This window comes from Parasteatoda tepidariorum, chromosome 8 (genome assembly GCF_043381705.1).
Source record: "Parasteatoda tepidariorum isolate YZ-2023 chromosome 8, CAS_Ptep_4.0, whole genome shotgun sequence".
Lineage (NCBI taxonomy): Eukaryota > Metazoa > Arthropoda > Arachnida > Araneae > Theridiidae > Parasteatoda > Parasteatoda tepidariorum.
In genome coordinates this window covers 52,295,472-52,316,375 of record NC_092211.1, presented here as the reverse complement: position 1 = coordinate 52,316,375, position 20,904 = coordinate 52,295,472, and the positions used below count along the sequence as shown (strand labels likewise).

Below are 20,904 nucleotides of genomic sequence, written 5' to 3'. Positions count from 1 at the left end.
AACTTACAGAAACTCTAAAAAAAACTATTTTTATGTTTTAACTTTCTGAAACACTAGAAAACAGTCATATTTATGTTTTAACTTACTGAAAAACAGTTATTTTTATGCTTTAACTTACAAAAGCATTAAAACCAGTCATTTTTTTGTTTCAACTTACTAAACAATTAAAGACCAGTAATTTTTATGTTTTAACTTACATTAAAATGAGTAAGTGTTTTTTAACTTACAAAAACATCAGAAGCAGTAATTTTTATGTTTTAACCTACAAATAAAACAAAAACAGTAATTTTTATGGCCTAACTTTCAAAAACATTAAAAAACAGTTATTTTTATGCTTTAACTTACAAAAACATTAAAACGAGTCATTTTTTGTTTCAACTTACTGAAATACTAAAACTAGTGATTTTTATGATTTAACTTACAAAAACATTAAAACCAGTCATTTTTTTGTTTCAACTTACTAAACAATTAAAGACCAGTAATTTTTATGTTTTAACTTACATTAAAATGAGTAAGTGTTTTTTAACTTACAAAAACATCAGAAGCAGTAATTTTTATGTTTTAACCTACAAATAAAACAAAAACAGTAATTTTTATGGCCTAACTTTCAAAAACATTAAAAAACAGTTATTTTTATGTTTTAACTTACAAAAACATTAAAACGAGTCATTTTTTGTTTCAACTTACTAAAATACTAAAACTAGTGATTTTTATGTTTTAACTTACAAAAACATTAAAACCAGTCATTTTTTTGTTTCAACTTACTAAACAATTAAAGACCAGTAATTTTTATGTTTTAACTTACATTAAAAAGAGTAAGTGTTTTTTAACTTACAAAAGCATCAGGAGCAGTAATTTTTATGTTTTAACTTACAAATAAAACAAAAACAGTAATTTTTATGGCTTAACTTTCAAAAACATTAAAAAACAGTAATTTTCATGTTTTAACTTACTGGCTCGTACATGGACATCTCTAGACCCGATAATGCCCAATCTATTTGAAGCCTCGCATCTGTATACTGAAGCGTGGATATCAGCTCTGTATTCTTCGCTTGAAAATGGCTCAAATACTAAAGATCCGTCGTGACGTGTGTACCGAAGCCCTGGCAATTCTTCAAGATTTTCTCCATCTTGCTTCGTCCATCGAACTGTTGGTATTGGATTGCCTTCAGCACTGCAAAGTACTGTTTTTCCGCTGGAATTTGAAAAATCAACTCTATTCGGAGGCTCATGGCGGAATCTGAGATACTGGCTGTGAAACATCTGGCTGTAGCCTAATAAAGATTAAAATAATGTTTTAAGAATGTTATAAAACATTAAACATTTCTCATTTTAAACATATCTCAGATAGATTAGGCTAAAAATATTGAAAAGTTCAGAAAAAAAAGAGACTAAAATAAACTTAAAATTTTGATTTCAATGATTTAAAACAGGACTAGAAATGTTAACAAAAAAACTATCAATTACATTTTACTTCATGTTTCTTAAATATAAAAACAAAACACATATAATTAAATAATTGTAAGAAGAAATAATTAAAGAATTGCAAGACTTGCAAAAGCAAGACTCTCTAGCAGTAAGGAAAATTACGACACACTTATCGTCAAATTAGGCAATGAAGACAAGTATATTAGAAACATTTGAACACAACTTGATATAAAGATCCGTACTTTCAGTAAACAAAATAAAAAGCAATTACACAAGGTAAAAAGCACTTATTTCATCATGCATTTATCATTTACATTCGAATACTTTATCCTATAATTACGACTGGACACCAACAGATTTGCATATCGCACATTGCGAACCGTTGTGGCTCAGGCGATATAGAGCTCGTTTTTCAATGAGGTGTACCGGAATCGAATCCTAGCAATATCTTGTCGTTTCGAATTTAACACCCGGCTCGTACCGCCCAATGCTGACGTGAAACATCCTCAGTTATAGACGGATTATGGATTAGAATCCCCTTGCCGTCAGGCTAACTCTCGGTGGTTTACGTGGTTTTCCTCTCCATGTAACGCAAATTCAGGTTAGCTCCATCAAAACGTCCTCCACGAAGACAAATTTCTTCCAATACTTGACCCAGAATCTCCTTTGTCTTCTGCATTGGGTTCAAAATCACAAGGCTACTGAGTTGAACATTAATTTTCGGTTGTTCAACGATGGTTGTAAAGTAAAATGTTCGACATCATTTTCGGGCATGTTTTTTGTGGTACTGTGGTACCTTTGCTTTTTGTTCCAGGTAAATAGAATGCTGACGCCCACATGATAATTTTAGATATTCGGGTTTTTCTCTGCCATCTGGCAAATTCGTGGAATTTCAAAATGTTGCCTTCTCCATGACTAAGCACCATCTCATGCTACAGTCACTGTCAAGCAGTGGTATTAAGTTGTCGACTAATTACATACTCCGGTTCATTGCAATGTTCCCAACAAAGCTCGTTGCAATAAGCCTAACAAATGGCATCAACATCTTACAGAGAATCGGTTTCTCTAATCAGCTCACGACATAAAAAAATGTCTTCCTTGGCCTGCTCAAAATCCACACTTAATACCATTGGAACATTTGACTGAACGTGGTATAACATGGGTAATTTTTCCCCATACCTCAATCAACCGAGAATTGTAGAAATGATAAGTTCTATTATTTATCACTTCCGGAAACATTTCCGGCACCTTCCATAGCGAAAAACAATCAGTTTAGTGTCTGCCGTTAAAAAATTGAAAAAATAAATTATATGAACAGGTCTTAATAGCAAGTGAAGTTTTTATGAGTGAAGAACAAAACTTTTTACAACGGAAACATTATTTTCCAGCGCTACTCCTCATAAATATTAGTACTCTGAGCAACAATTTCGTGTACAGTACGCAAAATACAAAACACCCTGAATAACCTTTGATATAAAGATCGGATTTTCGCGTACTAAGACACAACTTTAATGAATCACAGGAGTGATCTCAAATGCTCTAATCAATTAAAGCAGACGATATTTTAAGTTAACGAAAGACACAAAAATTTATTTTTTCTGAATCAACACAACTCTTCTTTGACGGATTTGGGTTACTGACTTTCAAAATATGGAGGAAGGCCGTAGTTTAGTTATGAGAGTGGTCGAAAGTTTGAACCCTTTAATGTTAATCTTATTTTGTGCGTATTTCAAAATCGAAAATATTTTAAGGGAATTTAAAAAAACTTTGCACTCAATTGTAAAACTCGATAATCTAAAAATATCTCAATACAAATAATATGTTTTAACAATATTTTTTTAATCATTTCATTTAAATTAATGAAATAATATTAAATATTAATAGTCGAAAATAATTTGAATAGTAAGAACTAGACAAATTTTTACATAATTTTAAAACATGTCCTTTTATATGGTAAAATGAATGAATAATAATAATATAAATGAATATGAGTATAAATGAATAAATATATGTGAACTTGAACAAAATCAGTCGAATAGTAAAAAAATACGACCTTTTTACCTTTTTTAAAAAAAATTTAGTTTTTGAGTCCTAGATGATTAATAATCCAATCATTAGATTAAAAGCAATTTAGACTGTTCCTTTTTGTTTGAGCACTTATCAGCGTTTTTTTCTGTCACAGTTTCGTGACATTAAAATTGAAAATTCGTTTTAAATATTTTGCATCATTCTCGGGTAGAATTTGATTGCTAGTTTTATTTCTGGCATTTTACACGAATAAGAATTCTGAAAAACTAAACAAATCAGAAAACTGTGTAAAAAAAATTAATTACCTAAAATGATAATTTGCTTCTGTAAAATTTGCAAGCATCAGACTTTAACTATATTGTTTGTTTCATTTCAAAGTCGAAAAGATAAACTCGGTACACTCTGTTTACATAAGACGGAATTTTTATTACACAACTAAATTAATGTCAAGCGTTGCATCATAGCTATTGTAATAGAGAATGTATGTTATAAAATTCAGTTGAAACACTTCTAATTTGAGTGAACTCACCAAATCATGCTAATAAGGTTGCAAGTGCTTTCATTAAGATTATATTATGAATCTCTACAAACTTAGATTTGTCGGAAAATACGAGCGTTTTAAAGAATAAATGAAGTGCTTTCCTAGCATTTTAAGCATGGATAAATAATGAAAATAAAGTTGAAGTTTATCCAAAGTGCTTTTCAAGAGATTAAACATTTATCTTTAAGTATAATTGTGCTGAAATAGTTTACGGGAAATAATAGAACTGTATAAATTGTATGTCTTTAAGTTGAATAATTAGAAAAAATTGCGCAAAGAGAACTTAGAGACATTTTACTATTCTTAAACAGTATGTTTATCTCTATACATATTTTTATGTAACACGATTCAGTAACACAATTCGATAACATTTGCAAATAAATTTTAATTAATTACTTTGAAATTTGTTGGTACGCAGAACCATGTATCAATTATAAGGTGTTTCGCATTGTTTTTAATATACATTTTTCGAATCTTCGCAAAAACTGATATAAAAAGTTACTAAATAATTGGGATTACGACATTCATAATTCCCTCCGCCTGTAAACGCCATTTTTCTTTACTGCAACTGGCTTCAATGGTACATGTTACTGCCATCTACGGGCAACTGCTTAAATTAAAACTTGAATACTTTTGGAATAATTTCGTTTGTTCTTTTTTGCCATATTCGCCTTCGTTTTTTTACTATAACGCATCGAAACATCGGAGCGAATTATGAATAACCCTGTATAAACGTTGAGAAAAGAAAGTCTTTATTAAAAATTAGCTTAACATTAACGACAAAAACTCGAAAAAATCTGACCCTCAAACCTAATATTTAAACCTCAAAAATAATATTTATAAACAAAACCTCAAAAATAATTTTTAAACCTCTTGCTTAATACCTGAAATAAGGTGAAGGGCCACTATTTGATGATCCAGATCAAATCAAATTGATATATAACTTCTATTTCGCTATTTTTTTTTCATAATGACTGAGCCGTAAAGTTCAAGTTAAGTGAATGAAAGAATACTAAGTTTGATTAGTCTGAAATATTCTGAAATAAGGGCCATAGAGAGCACTTTGACTTATAAAAGAGGAATTCCTTTATATAATTTTATTTTCCTACAAAATTTAAAAATACATTTAATCTCAATTCCATGTTTTTTATTTCATTTTTTATAAATAGTAATTTTTATAATTTCGTGGGTTTTGTTATTAAATAACATTACGATTTTACTTTACATTGTTGTTGTTGTTGTTGGTGGTCATTAAGGCAAGGACTGTGATTGCTCTTTTTTTCCAATGGTACCATCTATTTGACTTCTACCACATTCATACGTCACACCCGTTTATAGGGTGGAAGCATTTATACATCCATTAATTTATCAACAGATCGTAATTTTGACCTGAACCAGAGAACCATCAATCTCCTATCACAGTATAACAACAGGTATAATTTGTCATGGGAACTTCTTTGAGACTTGGCAGATTTAACGTGCTCCACGTCACCACTTAATACGCGCGAAGTCTTTGGCTGCCTGGATTCGAACTCCCGTTCAGACGAGAGTGAGACCAGTATTTTGCCAACCATATTATACCGGCACTTTATGCCGTTAATCTGGAAATGACTGAGAAATAAGTTAAATGAGATTTTCCAAGTGTATGAAAAAAGAAGAATATCTTTGATTATCTTACAATATTTTTAACTTCTAATTCTTTCGTCAATATTTTTTGTAATTTGTCATTTTATTACAATCATGATTTACTTTTCGCTATCTATCTAGAAATAACTCAGACTCTTAAGTTAACTGCGATTTTTCTTGAAAATGAAACAAAGTTTACTTATTCCAAAATATTCGTTAGCTTCTAATTCCTTCTAAGCAAAGTTTTGTAACTCTTCTGTACAACTGTTTTAATAACATTTAAAAAGGCCGTACAAAACTATATGACCGCCGTAAAATTTTGATCTGTTTTTGAAATTTACGCCGTCTTCTGGAGACCATTAAAGTGCAAACTTAAAGAGAAGAAAAATGTTTACTGTTGCAACAAGTTTTATGGCAAAACAGGTCCCTAAGAATGTAACGGCCTTAATCTTTTTCTTCCTTTATATCTTATTCATTTGTTGATTTCCTTGAGTATCTCGAGTCAAGAGCTCTAGATTAGTTTTAGGACATTTTACTTGAATGCTAAAGCATTTTCGTCCGAAATGGTGCTGCAGTTTTATGCTTTAATACAGGGATTAAAATTTTCTCGAAAACATAAAGAGGTCTATCTTATCTCAATGCTATTATTTTATCCAAGAAATAAATTTAACTTGAATATTACATTTTTATACATTAGTTAGTTCATTAAAATAAAACAGTTTTTAGTTTTAAATAGTTTAAGCCAAGCGTATACTAAAGATTTCAGCGAAGTCATTTTAAAATACAATCAAAATTATCAAGACATAATAAGTTTTTTTAAAAAATACGGTTTCATAGAATATATTTGGCTGCAAACAGCTTTTACTTCTATTTTTAAATTAAGAATTGATGTTTTTTTTTTACAAAAATATTCATTTTCTGTAATTTATTAAAAATAGGAAATATAGCATATGTACGAGAGATTTGTAGGAGAATTATTGGTAATGAAATTTGTACTAGAATAGAATAACGAAATCAGTTACACATGTATGATTCCTGGCTATATCACTGGCTATATCAAGTTTATTGTTCAAACTTTAGTATATGTACAGTGCTTAGAATAAAAAAATGAACCAATCTGGATAACTTTTGATCTAATGATCGGATCTTTACGTTTTAGGACTCAATATGAAAGGTTCAAAAAGGCGACTTTAAATAGGTTAATTAATTAAAGCAGAAGACACTTTAAGTGGCGGAATCAGACACAAGTGATACTTTCTCTGAATGAACAAACCTTTTTTTCTGACGCATTTGGATATCTAACCCTCAAAATGTAGGGGGTATCTGCAATCTAGCAGACATGGTCCAAATAGTTTGGTAAGGAGTGTAGTCCAAAGATGGGACCCCTTAATTTTAATTTTACTTTTTGCATATTTTATCATATGTCGAGAACTTTTTAAAGAAATTAAAAACATTTACACGTAAGAATAAATTTCATTTATTCGTAGATAATTCAGTTTAAAATATAACATTTAGTAAATATTTATTATTTTCTATAAATATAATCGAAAACATTTTGAATTGTGAAGTATGCAATTCTGTATTTCATTTTGAAAAATGCCATTTTATATGGCAAAATACAAAATTTGTGCAAAATCGGTCAATTTGTTCCTGAGAAAATAAATTTTATAATGATAGTATTAAAATTATATTCCCCAGGAACTATTCGACCGATTCGACATATTCGTTCAAATTTCGCATTTGTCATTTAAAATGCCTTCTTTAAAATTGTGTAAAAACCTTTTTACTTTTCAATTCAAACTGAACTGTTGAACTATTTTGAAATAAAATAGTAAAAAATAATAAATATTAACTAAAAGTATTGAATGAAATACTTTTTGTTAATATTTAATGTTTTTTATTATTTTATTTATGAAGTATTGAATGAAATACTTTTTGTTAATATTTAATATTCTTTATTATTTTATTTATGAAGTATTGAACGAATATGAAGTATTGAATTAAATAGCATACTTGAGATCATCCCCTTGAACTATTACGAAAAAGCCACATTATCCCAGAATGTGAAGATCAAACCACTAAATCTGAAGTTATTTAGGGTGGTCCGTTTATTCTTTTGCACACTGTTCTAAGCAAGTACCTTGGTTAGATTTTAATTCCAGTAGAACTAATTCCAGCAGTTTTCCGTATGTTTTCTACTTGTACAACTCAAGAGCTAGTTCGGGTTATTAAACTTCCATTAAAAAGGAGATTAAAGGACTTGAGTCATGAGTTCCCCTGCATTTAGAGCCACCTTCAAAATCACATGTTTAGACGAAGGCGTGCATATATGATGTAAAGGTTGTTCTGTATAGACCGCAACAATTACATATTTTAAAAGTCTTTTAAAGACAGTGTCAAAAGACAATACATGTTAACATTTATGTGAGAAAGAACAAAGATGTTGATGTCAGAAGAATATTCATAATATCAATTCATTTCAGGATGAAAAGAGTAAACGGTAAATGCTTTTCCATCATACTGAACATATGAAAGTGTTTTGAGGATTTTAATCCTCAATTTCTCCTTCTTTTGACCTCAAAAACAATTTATAATGATTTTAAACACTTTAATAAAGGGCTTCTCAAAATTGAGAAAAGATTTGTCGAAATCACTCCGAAATTAATGTATTGTAACTAAATTTGAAAACCCCACGCATTCAAAATTGATACAACATTTACTCATTTTTGAGCAAATTGCATTACCTCAAACTCGCGTGCGAGAAAAGTTCGTTAGCTTCAGGCAGGAATTGAACAAAGGATCTCCGGGATGGTCGTAAAATGTTCTAACCCCCATAGTTTTATGCCCCACTCCAAGAAGAATTAAGAAGATTTGTATAGTTGCACCGCAATACCACATCATTTCATTCACTAAATGTTTTAAAGATATAGTGAAATAAGTAAAAATGAAAGAAAAAATAAGTTATAGGGACCATAATTTCTAAATTGCTATCCTCTGTGCCAATGAAATTGGAAACTGGTATGTCATGGTGTGTCATTGCAGCGACCACTATATAAAGCTTCCTAACCTCCCTTGTAGTGAGCTATAAGATTTTAATCATTAGAGCACCCAATCCGTAACACTGACTTTCGCTCAGTTTTTAGGTCAGAAATTTTTGCTATTGGGAGAGCTCTTGAGTTTGCCTTCTACTGATTATAGTAGTACTATTTCGATTTTAAATGACAGTAGGAGTGTCATCCAATACTTAAAAAAAGGCCGAAAATGTATGATAAACCTGACCATGATTTTTTTGTATTTCTCTCGTAAAGCCTGATGAGATCAGTATGTCCAGTGGAGATCTTCCCTCTTTGGGGTGTACGGTAATGGGATTGCAGATACTAGAATAGGTTGTGATCTTCTAATCACCAACTCTGTTGAGCTAACTCCTTCAGAAATCCACTCGCTTCACAAAAGTAATTTACTTTTAACTTGATTCTTCCTACCAGTTTATAACTGGTAAGCTGAAAAAATTTGGATCTGTCTATGCTATGCAGCGGCCTTAGGACTCGACAGTTGGCCTTGACAAGATTCAGAAGTGGTCACTTGAAATGCATAAAATTTCTGATTGAGGAAAAGATTTTTTGTCCATGCTCCTGTTCCCTTGTCATTGATCATTTTGTTCATTGTTTAAGCACCTCCTGGAGGCAGCTGTTGGTTAAGCAGGAGAATATTTTCGTTGTTGTCAGGTGAGAGTACCTTTTGGACCTGGTGTAGGCTTTCCTATGCAAGAGGGATGAGTAACAACAGCAACAACAGAACATCCTACAATGATCAAGGAGATCCTTAGTTTAGATCTTTCCAGCTACCAGCGAACATCTATGACACACATTTATCCCGCCAAACCAGTAAAGCAAGAGAGCCATCCTCTCTGCAGAGGACGAAAATTGCGAAGGCATTTCTTCGGATCAAAATCATGGATATTTCCCAGAACGTCACCACTAGTCCATTGGGCAGCTCTAATTTGACGTAAATAAAATACCTAACTATCTAAATTAGTTTTAAGATTTTGCATATTTATCAGAATTAATTAAAGCTCTTTCCCTTTTAAATGTATAAAATGTTTTTAAATTTGACTATTGTTTGTTTCGGAGTTATTTCATTCTATCTGTGCGCATTTTTTTACAGTGCAGAACAAATGAGACGAATGTTCAATTAGCTATGATGTAAAGTAACTAAAAGTAATCAACAAGGGACTATTTTTACACATTTTTGCTTAATTTCATTTATCCTTTTTCAGAATGAAGCATCTCTGTTTCTCTCAATGTAAATGTTTATTTGTGAGCACCGGCGTAAATAGCACTTTTCTCATATAAGTCTTCGGAAAATATGTTCTTAAGTTATATGTTATTACGGAATATATGTTAAAACGGAAATATGTTATTACGGAACTCCCTGAATACATATGCTGTTTCTCTCCAAACTTAAACTAAAATTAATATTAAAGGTGTCGAATCTTGAATTTACCATATTTTTAGTTCTTATAATTGTAAATGCGAGAATTTTTTGAGTATCCAAAGTAAATGAATGTTAAAATTTAATTAATACTGAATTATAATTATAATTAATGCTGAATTCTCTTTCAATTTACCACTTTTTGATATATTTTCAAAGAATTTTTTAAATAACTATAGTAAACGTTGTTTTTATTCACTTATTTCTCATACATCAACGAACATTCTACTCTCATAAGTAAAATGTTAACCAATTATACTTGTCTAATTAAATTTGCCAGCTATTCAGAATAAAATAATTCATAAAAGCTTCTTTCCTCTTTTATGCATAAGATGACAGAATAGGAATTGACAATTTTATTCTATTTTAACCTGGCACTAAATATTAATTCAGCATGAATACTTATTTTCATTTTTGTTTTTAAAATATAATTACATTGACATAATTTGAAGACTGAATTAATACTTTTATATTGTTTAAATATGGAAGAATTTTCATACTATATTAAACGAAAAATTGGTTTTATTAGAATCAGGAAATCAAATTTTCTAGTTTAATTATTTTCGTTAAAAATTTCTCTTACCATAGTTTTTTTAGTGCTTTGAACATATCACACTTATTTTTTAATTATTTTCGTAATTTTACATATCACATTTATTAACTTTGAAAAATATTATTTTAACTAATAAATAGTTAGTGAGTTTGTTTCTCAAAACCTAATGGATATTTATACATAAATAGCTATGCGTGAAGCCGCTATTTTTTTAAACGTTTTAATTGTAAACTGCTGTTTGTAGAAAATGCAACACCATGAAGGAATCATCAGAATCAAATGAAATTNAGCTCAAACAAATTTTTTAATCAAATTCGATACGAATAAAACAGTCATTTAAGACTCTAAAAATTAGTAGCAGAATCTTCTAGAAAGTACAGCTATTTCAAGCACTCAATTACAGTTCAAATAACACTGTAGTACACAACAAAACACATGCTTTGAAACCTTAGATGGTTCTAGAGTCTCGCAAATCAGAAGACCATTGCAGTCGTAAACAGACTAATACTCTCTATGACACTACTCTGCTAAGCACACTACTATTTATCCTATATAGCCTATTTATCCTTCGACGAAACCCCGAAACCTTTGAGAAGATTCTAGACGATTCTCGCATTACTCTGCAAATATTAATCTTAATGCTTTGAAACTCAAATTTCCAAGAAATTTCATTTTGTTGCCAAACTTTTCGAAAATTTTCGCAAATTATCGGTACGTCGGCAAAAATTTTGCCAAGCCTAGTCTTCCATAAAAAAATCATTAGGCATTACTTTTTTTTCTTTAAATTACGTTAGAATTAAGCGACTTTCTGGAAAATTTACTATTTAAATTGCTTATTTAGAGTTCATCTGAGATATTTTCTCTCCCAAAAAAAGAATATTAATAAAATTATACACATATTTGCAAAATCGTAACAATACATATCAAATAAAGTTAGTACTTAATAAATGAAAAACTCGACTAATTATACGATCTAAATTCGAAGTAAATAAATGAATCAAAACAAATTATGTGAATTGTACCTCGGAGTAAAACAAAAATCGAGTACAATAATGTAATAAAGAAAAAGTTGAAGTCGTTTGTAGAGTTTATTTTTATTTAGTAATGATCTCGTTGAAAATTTTAGAAATATTTCATATAATTTCAAATTTTGCGATGGAAAACTTTAATGCTTCCATCTGTTTATAAAAACTTAAACCAGTCTATTGAAGAATAAAGACAAACATAAAAATCCTCGAGAAAATCCCTCGTAACTGCTGATTCGAGGGGTTTAAGTAATAAATACTAAACACTTTTTCTGCTCTATCCTTTTAAAAAAAAATCCCATAAAATGTACGGCTTTAAACCGGCAGCTGTGTTGATTGTGCATCACCCTACACTGCTATAATTTTCATTCTGAAATAACGATGAAATAAACTATAGCAGTCTGCCCAACTGACTAATCTTAAGGTACATAATTTGGAATAATTTTTACAATTACGGTTTGGAAACTGTTTGCGACAAGTACAACTAAGAAACCGTGAATATAAAACTAAACGGTTTTGTAAGCTTTTACAACTATCATCATTTCTAAACAGTAAAAATAAAATTTACAAGGATATTAGAGCTGTGTGGGTGCTGGGTCACTTATGCGTGAATGATAGTATCTTATTCTAGTAATTCAAGATCACTGATTGGGCGTAGGACTCTCTTCATTTATTGGCGGATTAGAAGAAATATTGCGGTATCAACGATGGGATTCGAACCCCTGTTCACTCGGGCATGAGTTGGACCAATTTGCTCTCTCGGCTACAGTATGCACCGAGCTGCCCGGAACAAAATGGTTACAAATGGTGGATCTAGTTGGCAAACGTAGAATTCTAGTTACTAAACCGTATTAAGTAAAAACAATCAATAAAAGATTTTTCTCGCAGTTGACAGTTTAAATATCATCTTTCTTATGATTATTTGACTGTTTTGGTTGAGTATGATAAAGCAACAATTAAACAAAAATGTCATTAACCATTTTTATCCAAGAAATTTCTAACAGTTAAAAATTAACGAAGTAGATCGGTACTTTCAACGGTTTTTTGTCATACAAGTTTTACAATATATGCACATTTCTTTGGAAAAAAATTACGATAAAATTTTTTAATTAAACTAGTTCCTTACCGTAACAAAACAAGTATTTACCTCGAAAGTAAATCTGTTGCCTCAGCAGAATTTTACCATATGGGAACAAGTTTTCTCTGTGAAAGTTAAGAAATAAATCTCTGCTCGCACCAGATGCGAAAATTTCATGTCAGTGGAATTTGTATCGACTAGTCATTGTTGAGATTCGAACCTGGGACACTTAATTGAGACTCGCTCTGTAGAAACTGCAATGTAGAAGTACTCGAGAGAATATTTACAAAGTTGATAATGCTAACGAGAAGTTAAAACTAAATTAGCAAAAAATAAATAAGTATGTAAAGAATGTGTGGATAGTACTTATTTCTAGAACTATATACCAGTGCAGTAAACAAATTATACTTGACCTGAATGCGAAATAATATTTTTTAAAAAAACCTAACACTATTTTCTTACTAAAATCATGTAAATAACATTCTTCAATAAAATAGCTCACGAAATAAATATTTATAATAATTTGAAATAGATGGGAAAAAAATATTTGCTTGTTTGCTTATAAGACAACTTTTAAGAGTTTTCGTGACAATTGATATCTCGAAAATAAAAGAGAAAAAATTTATTAATGCAACTCGAGCCATAATATTTAACGTAAAAAAAATCAATATTTCTGATGGTATTACCAGATTTACTTTCAATTATCTTTGGTAATGACGCAGTTAATCATGCAACGTAATAAATAGCTGAAGTTTTAATTAAGCTTTGAATATTCTTCATATAAAGCACGTAGCTCAAACAAATTTTTTAATCAAACTATACGTTTCTTAAACACACAAAAAAAGTAATTTAATAACTGAAATGAATTTCTGAAACTAAATAATATCCTCTGTTATAATCTTGTTTCACTTATCTAGTCTATTTTTTTTTCTTAAATATTTATTCAAATGAAAACGAATACTTTATACTGTACTTACTATATATATATATATATACGTAATTTTTTATGTGTTTAAAATTTTGTACATTTATTTATTCTTTTGAATAATATAAAAACCCTAGGTCAAATAAAATAAGATGACATTACTTAATATTAGTAAAATAAATTCATGACAATGAAGTAATAGAAAGGATATTAGTACATTTTAAGGTTTAGAAGTAAAACAAAAGAGATTTTTTATCAAATTTGCTTTCGAAAATCCTCAAAAAACTTGTAAAAATTGAAACGAAAGTTTAAAAACAAATAGAAGGAAACTAAATTTGACCAAAACCAATTTCTCCAGCTAAGTAAATACCAAAATCTACTATTTATATAATTAGTCTAAATAAAACTTTTTTTTCATGAGTTTTTAAAGTTACGTCATAAATAAAAACTGTAATTAAATGACAAATGTAAGAATATTTTAACTAGATATTAAATATTTGAAAGTTTAGAGCATGTTAAACATTGTTATCGTACAAATTTTTTACAATCTTCAAATAATGATATAAAAATTGACCACATTATAACTTCTCAAACATGATTATGCGATATTATGCATCAACATAAGCAAAAGTATGATTCGCTGTAGCACTTTATTAAGTGTTGCAGAATAATTGCACTGAATTATGTTTCAAGATATAGATATAATGGTTAAACAATGAACCAATATCTCAAAACATTGGGCAGAATAAATTTTACACTCATCCACACTTGATTTTGCTTGCATTTTACTTTCTAACTTTCTCCGAAAAAGCTTTTCCTTAAAACATTTTACCACATTTTGATTTTTTTAAATCATTTGATCTTTCTATCTTTAAGGTGTCTGACTTAAGTAAAAATCAGCTATTTCGTCGGAAATTTCAATTTAAAAAAAAAATCCATCTATATGCTTTAGTTTATAAGTTGTATAAAAGCTTTTAAATTTTTGATTTCCGATTTCTCGAAATGATGTTATAGTTGTTTTTTGTATACAGACAGACGTAACAGAAAGTAAACTTGCGAAAACGAAACTAATTTTTTTTATATTATGTTTAGTGTATGTCTTTATTTATTCGAATTAATTATGTTTCTAAGACAAGTAAAATTGATTTTCAGTAATTAATTTTCGAATTATTATTTTTATTCGAATTGTTATTATATTTTTTGTGTTTATTTTCATGCATTTTTAATGCATTTCCTGAGGAACGTTTATTTCGAAAAGATTTCTTCACGCTGCAAAAAAAGCACATAATAGAATACTCAGAATTGTTTACGCAGATCTATTGTTAGCGACAATTCTTTTAAAAAATTTTAAGTCTTAATAAGAATTTGCCAATTTTATCAAGGTTTAAGTAAAAATATTTTGAATTTTCTATTAAAATTTCAATATTAAACAAGGTACTCAGTTTTATTTTATTGTCCTTTTTATTTTTTTTTAAATTTTAGTTCAAAAGATAATTAATCGCAATATTGATCTAGGAAAAAATTCTTTTGAAATCTGTGCATTACAATTTATCGGGAAGCTGTTCAAATGACATGAGGAATTTATAGTTTTCAAGCTCACAGCCCTAAATCTTAAAAAGGCATTAAAATCTAAAAATTTTGCCTTGAAATCTAAAAAATACTTGATTTTTCTTTAAATTTATAATTTTAAAACCCTGCTTATTAAGTAAAAATAACAATTTTAGATATGTGTTTTTTAAGAAAAAAATGTGTCAAAACCTTTCGGATTGGTTAAAGTAATTTTTTTTTTATTTTTAGTGTTTCCGCATAGTGCTGTGTCTTAAGTCATATTTTCAAAATGTATTCAAGCAAAGGATTTTAAAACAGTTCAACCCTTCATAAAATATTAGAAAAAATATTTTAAATTAGAATGTTTCAAAAAGAATACAAATAGTCAGGATTTTAACAAATGAGTTTCATTAAAATCTGAATTGAGCTAATTTTGAAATCAAAGTTTATTTGACAATTTAATAAGAAACCAAACTTTGCAGACATATAATTAGCCTGGATAAAGCTGTAATGTACTTATTTTAAATTAAAATCATGGTAAAAAGCTAAATACCTGAATATGCTTACAGAGTTGGCTCTAGAGCGAATTTCCTATTAATCATTCTTACTTGGTTTTACCCAGCATTCCATTCAAGCTAATATTTTTTGCCTCCTAAAACCTTTTAAATCTTTTTCATTCATTTAAAAGCATTTCTTTTAAATTCTTTTTTTTTCTGACAAGTAAAAAGAGATAAATTTCTGAAACAGTTAGACATAGTTTTCAGTCTAAAAAATTCAGTTTCTTTTTTGAAAAGAGCACTTCAAATGGCATCAGTGACTCCCATTCTCTCGCATAGTTAAGATAAAAAGAACTTTCAAAACAAATTTTTCAGTTTGAAAAAAAAAACATAAAATCTTTTATAAAAAAGAACTTTTTGATGTATCGCATGTCATATTTATGGAGAAAAGAGTGAATAAATGATCTCATTTACATTTTTGAAAAGGAAAAAAAACGGTTTTTCTCATCACTTTCATGCCAAATTACTTCGCCAAAGTTCTGATTCTTTAAATGACCGAAATTTTCAAGCGACTTGAATGGCAATGAATAATTTCACCTCTCATTTAATGTAGTCTTTAAACAAATAGCATAGATAAAAAAAGAATAAGGCATACAAAAAACATCAACCCTCATGATCCAATTTTAATATACGAAACTTTCAGCATTTTTAATATACGAAATGGCATTTAAATATAAATTGCTGTCAACAAAATAAAAATAAATTTCGGAATATGTTAATTGAATAAACATACTTATTTACAAAGATAAAAAAAAAACTATTTTTAATTTAAAATTTGTTTTTAAAGCAACGTCATTTAAAATAACATCAATTAACAAAATTTAAAATAATATAATTTAAAACAATATTACTTGAAATGAAACTATTTAAAAATAATATCATTTAAGAAAAAGAAAAAATGCACAATGAAATTCTCACTTTTGACGGTTCAGCAATCCTTGAGAGGAATTTTGTTAATTTTGAGAATCATTTCGTCAAAAAAAATCACGTGATTTGGGATGAAACGTAAACTCTTAATTGTATGACGAAAACATTTCCTTAATCGAAACATCATTGTTGTGTATATTTAAGATCGCTACTTAGAATGACGAAACTAGACTGTAGACTAGACAATCGAAAATAAAGTGACCAAATAAGCTGACCGGATGCATGGCGGCCAAGGAGTTGGCCTCATACCGTTCCGGGAATGTGTCTAATTTATATCTCTGTTATATCTGTCGTTCATGCGTTGGGTTGGCGTTCATTCAGTTATATAGGCGCCCACAACAAAGTGATTATTTGAAAAATTTGTACATTTGGCCCAATGAGGTATATTTATTTAATTTTTCTCAGAAAAAATAAGAATTACGAAATATTTCTTCGATGAAGGACAATATTTCGTCATTTTGATGCAATTTTTGCTCTGATCATATACCAGGAAACGGTTTCGTCAAAAATGAAGAAAGTTGCATTACATTTAAGTATCCGTTTTTTTACAGTGTGGGAATTTTTAAACTTATGAAATCCAAATTTATGAAAGACAAGATAACTCAATTATTCGAGTTAGACAAAATAGCTTGCACTTTTTAAAAAATTGCTTCAAATTTGAACCTTCATATTCGTACCTTAAACTTGGAAAACGAACAAACTTATTGCAACATAAATAAGTTGAAAAATTGAACCAGTTTTCTGTTCGTTTATACTCACAAACAATATATTTTAAGTAAATATAAAAATAATCAATTTTCTGATTTTACGGAGCTTCTAAAATTTGCAAGAGATTCTGCTCTTTCTGATTACACTTTTAACACTTTTAGAGCGGCAAATGGTGATTCTTGTAAATCAGAAACTCTCATCTTATGAATCAATATTTTCGAATCCAATAAAAATCTATTACTTCCAAGTGAGATAATAAATATTCTTAATTAAATAAGTTGTTCTAAGTAGTTATTGAGAATAAAAAAAACTGTATTTTTAAGAGCCAGTTTAAAAAAAAATTGGACAACTAGTTGCTTGACATTTTGAATCTTGTTGTCTCTGATATGCTCTTATTAGTTATGTTTTTTCGCTTTAAATTTCCACGAAAGAAATTTCTTTTTAAGTTTGGAGGAGTCAAAAATGCTGATCCTCCAAATTTTGCTAAAGGACATTTATTTACAGCGACAATACCTTTCGTCAAATGAGTGAACCCTAGAAACGACCATCAATTTGTTCTATTTTTTCCACTCTTAAGATTAAAACATATTTTCAATGAACCTTTGCATGAAAGGTCAAAAGTCATTGAGGATTCTGCAAAGTAAAACTATTTTCTTAGACTTTAACATCAGTAGTAGATGTCAACATCATACCAGAAATGAACATAGTATGTATATTTGTGTGTACATACTAATTAATAGTATCTAGGAAATAAACATATATGTGGAGCAAATTTAGTGCAACCTTAAAATAAACCGTAAAGTTGAAAGAAAATTAAATTTTGTAAAACTTTCAGGGTCATTAACTAGCTTAGCCACAGATAGACAAATACATAATTTTCCTAGGAAGAAGCTTCAAGATATAAAATCAATTTCAATTTACAGATCTATTTTATATAATATGGCCCTAAACTTTGAAGCCAGTACCTTTGTAATTGAATATAGAAATAGTTATGAAAACGCTGTGAGTTGTTTTAAAAGCTGTGATTTACGTCCAATGAAAAGTCAACACTCTCCGAGGAGTACAGTGCGCAAAAATAAAAAAAACCGGCCACCCTGAATAACTTTTGATCTAATGATGGGGTTTTCACTTTCCAGAACTCCATCTTATTGGTTTGAGGGGTTGACTTCAAATATGTTAATTAATTAGTGCAGACGATATTTTAAATTACGAAATCAGACACAAAAACATACTTTCTCTGAATAAACATACCTTTTTTCGACAGATTCAGATTTCTGACCCCCAAAATATTACCCCAATTTGGTAAACTCAATTTGGAAAATACGGTTTCAATAGTTTGGTCATGAGAGCGCTCCGAAATTTGGAACGCTTAGTGTTAATTTTACTTTTTTCGCTACCCCCTATATTTTTGGGATCAAAAATCTGAATATATCGTAAGGAGATATGTTTATTCAAATAAAGTACGTTTTTATTTCGTAACTTAAAATATCGTCTGCTTTAATTAAGTAGCATATTTGAAGTAACCTCTTCGAGCTTTTTAGATTTGAGTCCTGGAACACAAAAACCCGATTTTCGATCAAAAGTTAGTCAAATTGGTCCTTTTTTTACGCACTGTACATTAACCTCTATCCAGAATTCACTAGGGGTTGGGGAAGCAAAACTTGGAAACTATGGATAAAAGATACCATAGTACAAGATACCATACTTGTACCATTAAATATCATAGTTGGGAAATTAAGTACAAATATCATAGTTCAAAGTTCAATCTTCACCCGATTTTTTTTGGGAGTATTATGAAATGAAGTGAAAACAAATTTCTAACTTACATACTTATGTTACCACCATAATAATGTTTTATCCGATAGTTTAGACAAATTTATGGTTTAATGCGATAGAAGTATTCTAACTGAGTATAAGCAGAAACCTTAGTCTTTGGACAAGCATGTGTACCTGTCCTTGCAGATTTCAAATGTATTGGTAAAAGGACAACAATTTGATAATCGAATTCATGCTATTTTTCAAAACTATTTTGAAACTTTCGATCATTTAGCAAATTGTTGGCAGATCAGCAAAATATCCATAGTAATCTGCTTTTAGTTAAGAGATCACATGTGTTGTTGATGATGTTACTAATGCCACTTGACATTCACAGCAAGCCTGCTTGGTGAAACCAAGCGAATTTAAGGCAGATGGTGAATTTCTTCTTCTCCAGTGGCGCCATCTATGGTCAAGAATATGACTTCAGTCTTACACACGCCACAGCCAGTTTCGATGAATGGTGACCCGATGTATGAATGGGTCCACCAGTCCATCATCAACTTAATATTGAAGAAATTGTGGAATCTGAACCTCCATCAATGAACTCTAGGCCCACACACAACATCTGTTCTATTGGTTCTAATGCCACTTACCAATACCAGCAAGTTTGCTTGATAAAACCAAGCAAATTTAAAGCAGTTGGTACTTTTCTTGTATTTCTGTGGCGCCATCTATGGCGAGAATACGTCTTCAGCCTCATATACGTCCTGCTCGTTCATAGAGCGGACCCATTCATTAATCCATTCATCCACAGATCATAACTTTAACGTGAACCTGAGAGCTATCACTCCCCAATTCACTACCATCAGCGGTATTGATTTGTTATTGTAAAATGGAGGACTGTGAGCATATAGATTTAACGTGCACCAGTCACCATTTACTAAACTGGGAGTCTTCTGTCGACAAGACTCGAACTCACAACCTCTTGGACCTGGACAAAACACTCTACGAACCAGGTTCTTCAGGCCCTGAGAGATAGCATGGATAAAATATAAAGACATTATCACTTTATTTTATTATTGTGTTTCCTCGAGGGAAAAATTAAAAAAAACTTAATGTAATTTGAAAAATTTTCTAAAAAATGTTCTTTTCTTAATCTTAGTAAAGGTAAAAATATTTTTACTATTATAACTTTTTTTTAACTTTATTTTCTTCCCGCGAGTATACTTCGCTCAAAATGCAGACATATCGCAATTCTTAGCCAGATTTTTTAACTTGGCAACATAGAACTTAATACAACCATTCCATTTATTTCTCTGTTATGAAAGTTTCGGATTTAGAACTTATTGTTTTCAACATTTCAAATGGGAAAAAAGAGTAATTCCGAATGACATTTTGGAAACTGTATTCTTCTTATGAAATCTTATAAAAAATAAAACATTTTTCTTTATTTTTACCAAAAATTGAAGATTTAAGCCTGTCTGAGAAAAAAATGCATAAAAAGGACTTAAGCAAGATTCACAATTTTGTTTAGTTGCGATCTCTAAAAATTTTGATATAAATCTTTCAGACAGTAACTAGTATACAAATGATACTATATTTGAATATTTTATATATATGTTACTATAAAATAAAATTTCAAACTATTCTATATACTATATTGAAAAGTTTAGGTTAAAAAACTTTTTATTTGTATGATAAGTAAAAATCT

The 20,904-nt window shown here is 29.5% G+C and overlaps 1 protein-coding gene across 2 annotated transcripts in view; it reads right to left on the bottom strand.

The window, feature by feature from the left end:
* The window catches only part of LOC107444219 (cell adhesion molecule Dscam1), a 112,530-nt gene that overhangs the window by 70,292 nt on the left and 21,334 nt on the right, over positions 1–20,904 (bottom strand). For both annotated transcript variants that reach the window (XM_071184000.1, XM_071184001.1), the window contains exon 2: positions 954–1,274. In XM_071184000.1, the coding sequence (XP_071040101.1) occupies positions 954–1,274 (321 nt within the window). The remainder of the gene's footprint in view (positions 1–953; positions 1,275–20,904) is intronic.